Source organism: Barbatula barbatula (assembly GCF_947034865.1).
Source record: "Barbatula barbatula genome assembly, chromosome: 17".
Lineage (NCBI taxonomy): Eukaryota > Metazoa > Chordata > Actinopteri > Cypriniformes > Nemacheilidae > Barbatula > Barbatula barbatula.
In genome coordinates, this window is record NC_136780.1 from 9,750,589 (window position 1) to 9,764,036 (window position 13,448).

A 13,448-nucleotide genomic window follows, 5' to 3' on the forward strand; every position below is an offset into this window, starting at 1 on the left:
TGCATACCGGGATATTATATCAGGTCAGAAATTGTATTTGAAATTAAATGTTTAATTTTCTAAACTCGAGAAAATCCTCTTGTTATTTATCCGATCTGTTATGAACTACGCAAGATTTTTTTATATATATTTTGAAATCTTGCAGTAGAAGTTGGTCTTTATTATATTCAATCCTCCATAACGCTAGGTGGCGCTAGCATGGTACTATGGCGCGTAAAATGTAAGCGAATGAGAATTACTTCCTGTCTCTTGGCTGATGTTTGGAGGCTTTGACCGTATTTCGTTTTAACACGTAAGTTACATACATTATTTAAAGTATTTAACTTTTAAAATAGTAGCAGGATTTTTTTACTTTGACGTTTCATTTGTTTATTTCTTAGTTCTTAATTGTTGATAAGGCGGGGGTCTGTGTTTGTTTCATAGAATGGCTGAAGAGGAAGATGATCCTGGTTTTGAGGAGGATACCGAGGACGGAGGTAACGGCATAGACTCTGGACAGGGAAAAAGAAAGCGACTTTTTTCGAAAGAGTTGCGGTGCATGATGTATGGTTTTGGTGACGACCAGAATCCGTACACGGAATCCGTGGATATACTGGAGGATTTGGTCATCGAGTTTATCACGGAGATGACCCACAAGGCGATGTCAATAGGACGACAGGGCCGTGTTCAGGTGGAGGACATTGTCTTTCTAATCCGTAAAGACCCTAGAAAGTTTGCAAGAGTGAAAGATCTCCTTACAATGAACGAGGAACTGAAGAAAGCCCGCAAAGCTTTTGACGAGGCGAATTATGGGTCCTAATTATGGTTATTTGTTAAGCTGTCAATTTGTTTTAATAAATGTAGTTTTTCTTATTTGTGTTTTATATGTTCGTATTGCATCGCACGTCATGCATGAGGCTACATTTATTTTGGTCTGTGAAATTAGGCATAATCATTTCCAGATGACTGCCTTAAACGGAAACATTTTTAAGTTTTGTCTCTCATATCATTATACGTTTTTTATCGAACAATAAAAATACATGATTAAATGTTTTATCGAAGAAACATTTTTTGACGTACCTGCGTGCAAATCACTTGAATGGACATTCATGACGTAAAAGTTTAATATCATTTTTTTCTTATGCTTAAACTGAGGACAGTTAATTCTGTTAGTTAAAATAAATTGTTCAGTTAATAGTTTCTTATAAGTGTTCACAATGTTTGCAAAACAACAAAATTGGACAAGAATGTTGTGTACATTTCTGACACATTTGTGTTTTTTCAAAGCATTGAAGCTGGATTAAAATTTTAGGATTTTAAACTTGAGGTTGAAGATGTAAACATTCATGTGGGAAGTTGACCATTTTATTTTCAATGTCATTTAATTTATAGCTTTCGCATGCATGAGTTTTAATGCATGAGCATTTGCCATTCTTTTGTAAATATAACTTTTCACCTAAATAAATGATCTGCAATTATTTAGTTGCAAATAATTGCGAAAGGGATTAATAATATTTGTTAATTGTTAAATGTTAAAATAATACTCAACAGCCACTAACCTTATAAAAATGACACAATTTACTGATTTACAAACTTTGAAGCACAGAGAATGTCATCCTAAAAAATATTTTTTTCTGTAATATGTGCAAACAGAGAACTAGAGCAGTTTCTTATGAATAATAAAGCCGATTACCGCTTATTCAATTCAGGTTGATATTATAAATGGTTTTGCTTGGAAATAAAAAGCAGTAGTTGTTTTCATGGTACTATAAACAGAAATTGTAAACTAACAGAGAACATACCAGAAACCTCTCAGAAAAAATGTTTAATTGATAGATTGCTCAAAACAATACCATAAAAATCGAAATGTCAGACCAACTAAATATGAGTGTTTTTTATTTTTTATTCTGTTTCAAGTGTTTGTTCTTAAATACAGTGGTTGTGGCTTTAGCATTGGTCTATGCAGTGATAACAAGCTGCTGGTCTAGATTAAACACCCAATAAGATGAGGTCTACCATGGCATGTCCTTCAAGTGAACTGAGTACCATCATACATGATGAAGTTAAGAACCACATCCACATCCTTGGGTCTTGAAGGTATGAGGGTCGGTGGGAGCCCAAAATAAAGAGCATTGTGGGCTGAACCTTGGCAAACCACGCACAGGTGTTGTTCTGTCTGTCTGCTCAAGAAGTAAGATGGAGGCAGTAAGGCAGATGAGGACAAAAGGGGAAGGAGAGTTTGAGTGGCATTAAAATGGTAAGTGGTGAGAGGGGAAAGGAATGTCCATGAGTTTCTGTTTTACTGCACATTCTCCATCATCTTGAGGAATTCTGTGGAAAAAAACGGAAATGTAATTTATTTTAATACATGGTCATCACTCATAACTACTTTAAAATGGAGATGATGATTTAAGGTCCTACCATCAAAGTCCAGCATGCCATCATTGTTCTTGTCTCCGTCTTTAAGCAGCTCGTCAATCTCTTCCTCTGAGATGGATTCACCAGTACTACGGATGATCTCAGCAAACTCATCTCTGTCGATGTAACCGTCACCATTCCTGCAGAAAAACAGTGTTGCATTATGAAGCGAGCCTCATGTCTGATTCAAACACACAAAAATAAAAAGGAAAACATCAAATGACATACTTGTCCAACACACGGAAGCATTCAGCCAACTCTTCCTCGCTCTTGCCAGCCTGGTCCTCCTTTAGGAGTCTCACCATCATGACCAAGAACTCCTCAAAGTCAATGGATCCGCTGCCTACAAGATTATAGCATGAAATACATTAGCTGTTGCAGTCTACATTTTTGCATTTGTGTTTAATTGATAAACACGTAATTATTTCTCTGTCAGAAACTGTTTACCGTCTTCATCGACCTCCTCGATGATTTCTTCCAACTCTTCTCTGGATGGATTCTGACCCAACATCCTCATCACGGTACCCAACTCCTTGGTGCTGATATCACCGCCACCGTCGCTGTCGAACATGTCGAAGGCAGCCTTGAACTCTATAAAAGCGAAAAAAACGCATTGGAACAAATAGACGCTTTTAATAACATATTATATGTAAGAACCAAAGTTATTTGATATAATTGTTTTGGCCACCCACCGGCAAGCATTTCCTCGCTCAAGTATGAGCGGGCCTCCTGTTGCGCGTCAGTCTGTAAAACGATGGTTACAATGTGAGCGGTTAATATGATCATTTTGTTCATGGATATGTTGCGGGATTTCTTATGCAATATAGTTTTATTCATAAACAACAATGGGTAAAATCTCTGTTGTGTTTTTTTAATCCATGTCTGCAATTTATTAAAATAGGCTAATAACAAAATACCAGACTGCTGTTGCTGTATTAATGTTTATTTCAAGATCTGATTTACATGTAATAATATACCATTTTACCTTCAAACCTTTTTTAATTCCCTTTTTATATACATATTTTTTATAAATGACAATGCATTAATAATTTCTATGAATAAAAATGCTCATTCTGAAAGATATTTTTAAATCTGTATTTAGTTGCCCATCTGGTGCGTTAAATCGTTGGCCTTGTGAGCAGCATTTGGTGTCCAAACCCCTTCTGGGCAATTTTGGAGCTATTTTAAGACTCAACATAATACCCCCCCTCAAATAACTGTAAATGGTCATTCTGAAATGGAAACCCAGGAATGTGTCGCCTAAGCTTTTGGTTAATTTACTAACCCGCTGACCATTTCCATATCAAATCACAGTAACCAATATCAACCTCACTTTTATTTTTAACACTAGCACGCTAATAACCTTCCAGCTACAGTTTTACAAGAAAATAAATTAAAAGATGAAAAGATCATTTATGCCATGATACAAATTCGGGGATAGTATTTAAGTATAGTATTTGAACACAAAGAAACATAATGTTCAATGCTATTTGCGGGGTAGGATAAATAGCCTAAGTCAAGTTTTTAAAATGCAATTTAAAGGTTTTTAAAATGCAGTTTGCATTGGGAGCTTATAATATTTTTTATTATTATTATTAACGGGCATATCGATAAATGCAATTCCAATCTAATCCTTATTTAAGTTTTTCACATTTCATGTTTTCATGCGTCCATTAGCAAAGATGACGATTTAAATGTTTAATATCTTACCATAGTTGTGGATTAGTTTCCCTTATATCCACGAGACAAGCAGTGTTCAACGCGCTCACACCCCAACAGAAAGACTAGACGTCAAGTGACAGTTCTGACACACTTTAAACAGACCACCCAAGACACGCCCACCACTGGTAGCAGGCCTCCAGATTTAGAACCCTGAACTTTTAGGGCTCGGAGGGTCCCGTAAGCCAATCGCAATGTGAAATGAGTACAATTAGCATATATTCTTTCATTATAAACAGTATTCAAGAACAGATGAAATATACAACTGCTTCGTTCTGATGTATTTATTAAATTAGAAGGAAACACACTGGAACAACCGATGAGAGAATTTCAAAATGTACTTTATTGTGGATATTTCATAAATCGTGCTGTTTGCAACAGTTTTTCTGAGGGTACCGGTCCCTGTGATTGTGGAAAGCATTTTCCCACTTTTCTTAGTTCACCCGAAAAACAATTGTGTGATTCAGTCATGTCTGGAACAAACTCTTCAGTCTTATAAGAAAGGGATAATTTTGAGCCTTTTCTTAAGTGTACATACAGGAGTACGTTTTTAAAATGGTTACAGCCGATAACGTTCTGTACCAACACCCCCTTTAGTGAAGCAGAGAAACCCTAAACCTCTTGGGAAAGTGCTGTGCTGCAAAACTTTTGTGTTCTCTGAATAGCAAGCGATTCTGATCTTCACCCCACCCAAAAACTAAAAACACAAATGGTGACACAGGTATCCCATACCCTGAAGATCCTTGTATGGCATATGCTTCCTGGCTGAGGAAATATTAAGACGTGGATTGGAGAAAGATCTACAGTAGGGGGAACTTGGAGGAGGGTTTTGTCGACTATATACCTTGCGGCAGAAATTAAGTGATTTAAAATGAGAGTTTAAGGAGTGATCCGAGAGCGGAAATGTTCTGTTATGCAGTTTGTCGTCTGACTCATCTCAAGGTACCTCCTGAAGGATAGTTATGATCTAAGCCTATGGCACCTTTCCATCACAGCTCTGGAACATTTATTAACAGCACAAGCGTGAGAAAATACTTTCACAACCTAAAGACAAAGGTGTCAAGAGGATCACAGCACTCTACCACAAGAAGAAAAAATGGACTTTTCAGCTTTTCCCTAATTTTTTTACAGTGTGAACAATATATATATATATCTAGATACATGTATATGTGCGTATGCCTTTGTTGCAGTGACATGCAAGGTTAGGAATTACAATGTACCAGTTACTCGGCCATATGAAGACTCTATGTCCAGTTTTGTTTACATCAGTAGGCAGGGTAAGTATGACAATATTGAAATGACTGGAATATTTTAATAAGTATTGTATAAGTTATATTATATTGAAATAAGTATAAGTATCAATAAGTATTGAAAGACCAACCAAAAAAAAAACTGTAGACTGATTCACTGACTGCCAAATGTCTTTTTTATTTTGGACATGCTGAGATGTGGAAGTTCAAAGCATGTTTTGTCTTAAGAATAGGTGTTTATGGAAGGATAACACCACATGAATGTCATTATAGCAATTAGCTGCATTGTTAATAAAGATGACTTTATTAGTTACATTCCTTTTCATATTTGAACTAATAAACGACATGGTAGGCCAAAACAAGTAATGTGTTTACTTTTAAAGTGACAATGTTAACCTTAGGTTCCTTATTTCCATGACAACAATACATTCTAAGGTTACTTCGGAAGGGAGTCTTGGGAAGAAGTTGGTGTAATGAGACAGCTGGTAGCTTATGGTTGAGGTGGGGTTAGTGGTTTTCTTCTAAAAGGTCTGGAGTGTTATTTTTAGACGCCTTCGCACTCCAGTCCTTGAGGGACGTTACCAAGAAGACGGTACTGTCCACCATCTTTTGTCTCTCAAAGCAAATGCAACTCCATTGTTCTGTTAATAAGTGAAACCTGGGGGACAGAAGCATGTTTTCCTTTAAAGATAGCAGAACGGCTTATCCTGGTACATCATTTTGGGTGGAAGGGGACGGAATGTTATATTGATTTTATTGGACATTCTCCATCATTTTCAGGAACTCTGGAATGACAAGAAAGAAATCTAAATGTCATACATTATAATGAAATATCATAGATTACATCCTAATGTAATTCAGTAACTTTGACCCCTTTTCCAAAACATCTTCCACTGTATTTCAGATAACATATTGTTAAAGAAGGCAAGGCAAGTTTATTTATATAGCATTTCATACACAATGGTAATTCAAAGTGCTTTACATAGAAGAAATTAAAATATCCATTTGACAGAACAGTGAAGAAATAAGAAAAATAAAATAAAATAGTAAAAGTAGAAATGCAGAAATGCCTTTTGTCTTATTTTGTCAGGTCTGTAAATCATTTTTTACTGCTTTAATCCTACACAAGAGCAGTACTCACTAAACAGTTTTAATAAAATAAAATAAGATGTACATTACCATCAAAATCGATCTTTCCATCTTTATTTGTGTCTGAATCTGCCATGAGTTCATCTATATCTTCCTCTGTTAATGGCTCTCCAGTGGCGTGCACAATATCTCCAAACTCCTCACGATCAATGAAACCATCTTGGTTCCTGTTTATAAGAATAATAAGGAAAATAAATCAGTAACCTGACATCAGTAAAATAAGCCTCATATCACCAACAAGCAACTCTTGTAACCGAATTGCTTAAATCTTTCTTTAAACTAATGTGACTGGGCGAGAGAATCAGGCCTTCAGCTTTAACACTTCCCAACCTTCAGCCCATAGACCCTGGACCCCAAAACCTTAAAGTCTTAAGTAACACTGGAATATTTGTGGCAATACCTAACAAAACATTGTATGGGTCAAAATTATCAGATCTTCTTTTATTCCAAAAATCATAAAGATATTAGGTTAAGATAATGTTCGATAAAGATATTTTTTAGATTTCTTACATAAATATATACATTTTTTATTTTTTTGCAAATGGATGCAAAAAGAAAATGGACAAAAATGGCCAGAATCATGCCTACGACGCTGCTGCCCGCTCTTTAGGAATTACCCACTCAAGTTTAGAATTTCCACTTTCAGGTTCGTCTTCTCCCCACAATGTCATTACAGAGTAAAGCCAATAGAGAGCATTAAAACAAACCAGTTTCTTCTTCGCAATGGCCTGCTAAAGCACCTTTGAAAGCTATTTAGATTTTTTGCACCCTCAGAGTTCTGAATAATTATATCTCGACCAAATATTGTCCTATCAAAACAAGCCAAACATCAATGGAAAGATTATTTTTTCAGCTTTCATATGATGTATAAATCTCAATTTCCAAAAATGTACCCGTGAGACTGGTTATGTTGTCCGAGGTCACAAATGTATTTGTTTAACCTGGACTAGAGATCTAACTAAAGAGAAATGACTAAGATCTGTATAAGATAAATTATCTGTTAGAACATTGCAGTGCATACTTAGTTAGCCATAAGCTTAAATGTTAAACAAAAATCATATGAAATCTTCACCTAATAATAACAACAACAACCTGCATAGTAAGCTAAAGTGAATTGTCTGAACAGTGTTTATGTGAATAATAAGCGAGATTTCATCACTGACATATAGAAATGTCCAACACGCATCTCATATCTTCTGTTCTTCACATATTATTAGAGTTATTCAAGTTATGTTATACAACCAATTTGCTTTTGAATGAGGACATGCCAGTAAAATCAGATGACCATCCAAGGACATTTTCTAATGCAGTTGGCATCTTTCGTGAGGGCATTAGGCTATGTGACATACTTGTCAAAGACACGGAAGCATTCAGATAGCTCTTCTTCAGACTTGCCAGCCTGGTCTTCTTTAAGTAGTTGTACCATCATGACCAAGAACTCCTCAAAGTCAATAGTGCCACTGCCTGAGTTTAAAAAACAAGAATTGATTGAACTGAACAGTTTGTTTATGTTGTTTTACTGGTAAAGCATATCAGCATTGCCACAGTGACACATGCAATGTAAGGTTATATAACCATCTACCAAATGGATAGGAGCATAAAAATTCTGAGTGTTAGATACATTTGATACAGCATGTGAATATTAACTTACCATCTTCATCAACTTCTTCAATGATGGCGTCCAACTCTTCTCTGGATGGATTCTGACCCAACATCCTCATCACGGTACCCAACTCTTTGGTGCTGATATCACCGCCACCATCCGTGTCGAACATGTCGAAGGCAGCCTTGAACTCTTAGATTGTTAAATGAAAAAAGAAGAAATTTAAGACACAATGTTGTAAGCTGGATGATAGGACAATTTACCCCCAAAGATTCAAAGGCAGGAAAAGTGTTTCATGTGTGCCACAATAATAACACTTGTACTCCTAAAGTTCATTGTGATAAACAAAAATAGTATCATTATCACTGTATATACACACTCACCAGCAATCATTTCTTCGCTCAGAAAAGAGCGGGCGTCGGCTTGGGCATCAGTGGGCTAATAAAATGAAATGGAGTAAAATTACTGCAATAAAAATGTTTTAAAAACACATTAAAAATATGCAAACACACATAAAGAGTACAAATACTGCATATATAGTATACATTTAAAGAGATATATATTGTCGTTATCCTTTCGAAACCTCAGGAAATGGAAAAAACACTGTTCTTTTGAAATGATTAAATGTATTGTCAAGCACATAACGGGTCACATTTACATTTACATTTAGTCACAGATGAGGAAACATTGGAAGCAATTATAACAACATAGGCAACAAAATACAGAAGTGCATCAAACTAGTCCATTAAAGCCTAGCACAGTATACAAAGCTAAGAATAGTGAGGTTAGTAAGTGTTATTTATTTTTTTTTAAAGAAGGAAAGGGAAGAGAATTAGGAAAAATCAATCAGCGTCACTATAATGACTATAAAATAATGAAATATGGAGATACAATATTTCAGAAGCGCAGCAGCAACAAATAGAGAATATATACAAATAAACTCCCTCCAAAGGACATTCAATTTAAATGAAAATAATTAAAAAATTATGTCTTAAAATGAAATCATTAAATGTGTTATATCAAACCAAACCAAAAATAGCAATCCAACTAGAAAGCATGAATTGAGGCTTGAAATCTTTTTAGGCCTACATTTAATTTGCATTTGTGGTCAATTTCAGAAAAAATATATTCAGTCATCCTTTGTTTATGAATTGTTTGCATAAAAAGTCTGTACGTGCGATATTTCTATTAGAATTGGTTAATATTACTAATATAAACCATACAAAATAACAATATGTATTGTTATTATTGGGTATTGGGATGCTTCAAATAAAACATGTTTATATATATCCTAGTAATTCAAATAAAAACTAATATTAATGCTATAAAACCATACATGAAAAAAATGGCTTCCATTTTTGTTGCAACTGTTTAGGAAGGGCCTTTTTCTGTTCTGAAATGACTGTTGGTGAGTTTAGCCGTCTCATCCCTGCTTAAAACAAAACATCAGTGTCCATGATGGTCCAGGGTGTTGTACACTGTAAACAAAGTCCATAAAAACAGGGCACAATGTACTGTTTTAATTTGACAGAATTTTCTGTATGGATTTTTTACAGCTGTTTCACCTGTATTTTGAATTTTGCGATGTACAAAAATGTACAAAAATGTCTGTCAAAAGAATGTTCAGCATATTATCATATTTTACAGTGTATGCTGGATATTGTTGGTCTCGACCAGCACAGCAAGCACAAAGCTGAAAGTTAAGCTAGTTAGAATACCTGGAAAGGAGAACTGCCTCTTGCTGATGTCTGCCCATTAAATCTTGAAGAGCTACAATCTCACTTATTCTATTTCTGTGTTTCTCTGCCTTTTGACAGATCACTCAGTGTTCCAAAGTGAAAAGTGAAAGTAACTTTTTTGTCAGATATTGTGACCCATACCCGAAATGTGACCTCTGCATTTAACCCATCCAGAGTGTAGTGAACACATGTACAGCAAGCCGTGTACACACGTACACACGTACCCCTGGAGAAGTGGTGGTCTGGTTTGACCTTTGGAGCAAAGGTCTGGATTGTTGCTGAAACAACACGCTAGCATGTTTCCTATATTCTCCTTTAGCCCTTTTCAAAAATGTGATGGTTAGTGAAGGACAAAACAATCTTACTAGATACCACTGGCCTGATTTCTGTCATTAGGCTTTGTGTAAATAATAATGATCCTAACTAACAGGAACATATATACGGAACATCGTGCCTTTGATGCTCGCACCAAGGACATTGTAAATGTCAAAGTACCAAGATAGGCTCAGCACTGTAATTAAAGCTGAAGTTTTCTCTCTCTCTCTTCTTTGATGATGGGGATTACCACTTGTCTCCAGAGACCATAAACAAGACCAAACACTGTCAAGCATGTAAAAAAGCACGTAGTAGATGCATCTGACAGCACGCCTTCCAATCATTTGTAGCAATCTCACTATATATTTAGAATTCTATTACTTGTTTTATAGGCCTGCTGACTTGACCGTTGTGGATATTACTTGAAATGCAAATCGTTTGCAAAGAAAACAAACACGCAAAAGCATGTTTACATTTCGTGTGCATAAACACCAAATGTAACACATCTGTAAAAGTAAAACAAAGTATTGATTATTCGATGGACATCTGCCATACAACTATTAACCCCCAGTTACAGTGTGAAATGTTTTTAAAATCCTTAACCAGGCATTTGGAAAAATCCATGTTGCGCCCTCATGCTAAAACCATAAAAGCACTGCATGACGCTTCTGGTCCATATCCATTATAGAAATCTTACCATACTGACAGCTTGTTTCTGAGACCTGTTTAAAAACACAAGTAATTTGTGGTCTTCTAAAAAATAAAATGATCTTCTGTGCACCAAAGTCCTCCAAAGTGCTCCAGGTACCCAAACGGCTCCAGACTCCACTAATAAGACCTCACTTTGCCTCACCTTCCAGAGAATGGCCAGGATTGGACAAGAAACTTCAGACATGAAACTTGTTAACCAATGTCTGCACACCCCCGAAAAAAAGCTCCACCCCTGTCCTTCATCCCTTTCTAATCCATCCCCGCCTCTATGTGCCCTCTATTGCCCCATATTTAGCTAAAGGACAAGTGATCTCAATGGCATTTCTCCCCTCAACAAATAAAAAGGGAAAGCAAGGAGATGTTGTTTAGGCATTGGATAAATAGAAAATCCAGAAACAGATGTAGGCTGCACACGCAAAGATGCAACCACTCGCCAAGCATCGGGATGACATGAATGTGCTTGCATTACTCACGTGCCTGCATTTCTTCACCTTTCTATCAGTCTTTGTGTTTGTATTTGTTGATGAAATAGAAGATATTTTGAGAAACCTCTCAGTGGTTTTGTTTCAAAATAATGGAAGTCAATGAGGTTCATTGTTGTCTGCTTATCAACGTTCTTCAAAACATCTTCTTTTGTGTTCTGCAAAAGAAAGAACGTCATATAGGTTTGAAATGACATGAGCATGAGTAAACAATTAAGTAATTTTTATTTCGGGTGAACTATCACTGTAATACGTGGATCTTTATAATAATCATAATAGTGTTTTATGTGACCAGATAAATTGAAATATTGTCATGGCAAATGGCAATGTTATTCGGGGGTTGGCACGAATGCTACAGCACCAGAAGTGACCTTGTCAGACTCCTGAGGATTCACATCCCTACCCCTCCAGGCCTTCTCCAGTTTCTCATAGTAATCCTTAGACTGCTAGAGTTTCTTTGGCTTTGCAAATATATCTACTCTCAGGCTGTGTCTTAGTGTAGTTGAACATGGTACAAATGCTTAGAACTCACACACACTAACACACTCATTAGTCACAAATTACAATCAACATCATGACATGTGAGGATGACACAGCCATATGATATCACAGCCTCAATTATAGGTTGATATGATTGACAGTGCATATCTGGACAGGTAACACGTGTAGCAAGTAATTTTCTGTGAAAGATTGTGTGAGCATATTAAGAGTAGAGTACAGGCGTCTACAAACTCATTAGAGGGTAGAATGTGGCAGTGTTGTGACACCTTTTATGTACCTGTGTGGTAAAATAAATTGTGTCACTTGTTCCTTACTCAGTGAGTAGGTTGCCACTCCAATACAGAAATTATTTTGTTAATGAAATGTACTACCCAACCCAACCCACTCCATCTAAAATGATAAATTTATTCTCATTCTAATCTTAAACTCATTTTTTTTTCATCCAACTAATTTATTTTCAATGACAACATTTTCACATATACCATGCACACAAACCTATTTGATTTGAAAAACAATGCATTTACTTATAGTTCTATCTTAAGCGATTTCTTCTGTAAATTACCATACATAAATAATCCATAATTATTAGAAATAATTAATGGAAAGTGTTCTTCAAATCCTGGATGTATCTTAATTTTTTCTATTGTGCCCTTCCTTATCTTACTGAATCCTCAAAGTCTTATTTTGCTCTGTTGCCAGGTAACACACCTGTTGCAAGAAAATAAGAAAAGCTTTTTATTTCAAGGGCATTTATCCTCATTATGTTGTTCCGCTGAAAAAAAAAATTCTTTAGGTTCATTGTAAAATAGTTTTTACAATTACAAAATACTTTTTTGTATTTCACAACCTTTTGTACATCTTTTTTTTAAAGTGTTGTCTACAGTGTTCTCCCCTGAACTCAAATGACATCAGGAATAGCTCATACTGTAAATATTTAATGATTTCTACCTCTTTTTAGTTCCTTAACTTTAAAAGTATAGAGGTCCAAATGTCTCTAAAAGTATAGAGGTTTTCCTAAAAGTATACATTAGTGAATTTGTTCATCAAACTAGCAGTTATAGATCTAAGTAAATGAAATCACAAATCACTCAGTGAAGAATCGAGTTTCCTATGCTCACAGTTTTTAATCCTACTGCAAGCACAGTCTCCAAGGCTCGGCCCTCCCTTTATATCCTTAAGACAGATTGTGACGGTAGTGCAGCAGTAGCCTATAGATGATCACAAGGGGCTCGGTTATAAAAAGCATTATTTTCATGAATGACTAATGTTACCCCAAGCTCTCCAAGAGGCTAAGCTGAGCTAAATGACAGCACCAACTGCAAACTCTGTCTTTGCCCCCCCCCCACCACACACTATTCTTGGACATTCTTAAGAACAGCAGCTGAATCTTGGAGAACAACTAGACATGTAGCAAGCTAAATAAGGAAGGAGCAGTGAAACGCTCTCCCTCCTGTGCTATTACTAAAGCCCATACGACCTCCAGTACTAAAACCAATTGCAAATATCAAAGTGGCCAAGTAATGTGGTCTAATTTTTGCTAGTGTGTGTGCACGTATGTGTAAATATTGTTTTATTTACGTTA

General features: G+C 35.9%; 3 protein-coding genes across 5 annotated transcripts; 1 reads left to right on the top strand and 2 right to left on the bottom strand.

The window, feature by feature from the left end:
- The first annotated feature begins 213 nt into the window (after window positions 1-213).
- On the top strand, window positions 214-1,446 carry taf13 (TATA-box binding protein associated factor 13). The gene is made up of 2 exons (XM_079478614.1): window positions 214-292; window positions 424-1,446. The coding sequence occupies exon 2, from the start codon at window positions 425-427 to the stop codon at window positions 797-799; it is 375 nt and encodes a 124-aa protein (XP_079334740.1). The 5' UTR covers window positions 214-292; window position 424; the 3' UTR covers window positions 800-1,446.
- tnnc2.2 (troponin C2, fast skeletal type, tandem duplicate 2) lies at window positions 1,088-4,190 on the bottom strand. The gene is made up of 6 exons (XM_079478613.1): window positions 4,108-4,190; window positions 3,090-3,141; window positions 2,845-2,988; window positions 2,626-2,740; window positions 2,401-2,537; window positions 1,088-2,310 (listed from the first exon to the last, which is right to left on the bottom strand). Exons 1-6 carry the CDS (start codon window positions 4,108-4,110, stop codon window positions 2,279-2,281), a joined length of 483 nt encoding a protein of 160 aa, XP_079334739.1. The 5' UTR covers window positions 4,111-4,190; the 3' UTR covers window positions 1,088-2,278.
- A 247-nt stretch (window positions 4,191-4,437) lies between these two features.
- LOC306906890 (troponin C, skeletal muscle) lies at window positions 4,438-11,144 on the bottom strand. Of its 3 annotated transcripts, none has more exons than XM_079478611.1 (7): window positions 10,870-10,998; window positions 9,455-9,547; window positions 8,502-8,556; window positions 8,167-8,310; window positions 7,865-7,979; window positions 6,546-6,682; window positions 4,438-6,151 (listed from the first exon to the last, which is right to left on the bottom strand). In XM_079478611.1, exons 3-7 carry the CDS (start codon window positions 8,509-8,511, stop codon window positions 6,120-6,122), a joined length of 438 nt encoding a protein of 145 aa, XP_079334737.1. In that variant the 5' UTR covers window positions 8,512-8,556; window positions 9,455-9,547; window positions 10,870-10,998; the 3' UTR covers window positions 4,438-6,119. The 3 variants fall into 3 exon arrangements, with proteins under 3 accessions (XP_079334737.1, XP_079334736.1, XP_079334735.1); XM_079478610.1 differs by having other exon boundaries at window positions 9,455-9,596; XM_079478609.1 differs by lacking the exon at window positions 9,455-9,547 and having other exon boundaries at window positions 10,870-11,144.
- Window positions 11,145-13,448: the final 2,304 nt, after the last annotated feature.

Excerpts from the sequence above, each read along its gene's own strand:
- taf13 (XM_079478614.1), top strand. The coding sequence starts at position 425 with ATGGCTGAAGAGGAAGATGATCCTGGTTTTGAGGAGGATACCGAGGAC.
- tnnc2.2 (XM_079478613.1), bottom strand. Across the intron at positions 2,989-3,089 it reads GAGCGAGGAAATGCTTGCCG|AGTTCAAGGCTGCCTTCGAC; the intron begins GTGGGTGGCCAA and ends TCGCTTTTATAG. Across the intron at positions 2,311-2,400 it reads TGGCATGCTGGACTTTGATG|AATTCCTCAAGATGATGGAG; the intron begins GTAGGACCTTAA and ends TTTTTTCCACAG.
- LOC306906890 (XM_079478609.1), bottom strand. The coding sequence starts at position 11,067 with ATGTCTGAAGTTTCTTGTCCAATCCTGGCCATTCTCTGGAAGGTGAGG. Across the intron at positions 6,683-7,864 it reads TGCTTCCGTGTCTTTGACAA|GAACCAAGATGGTTTCATTG; the intron begins GTATGTCACATA and ends TCTTATAAACAG. Across the intron at positions 6,152-6,545 it reads TGGAAAGATCGATTTTGATG|AGTTCCTGAAAATGATGGAG; the intron begins GTAATGTACATC and ends TTGTCATTCCAG.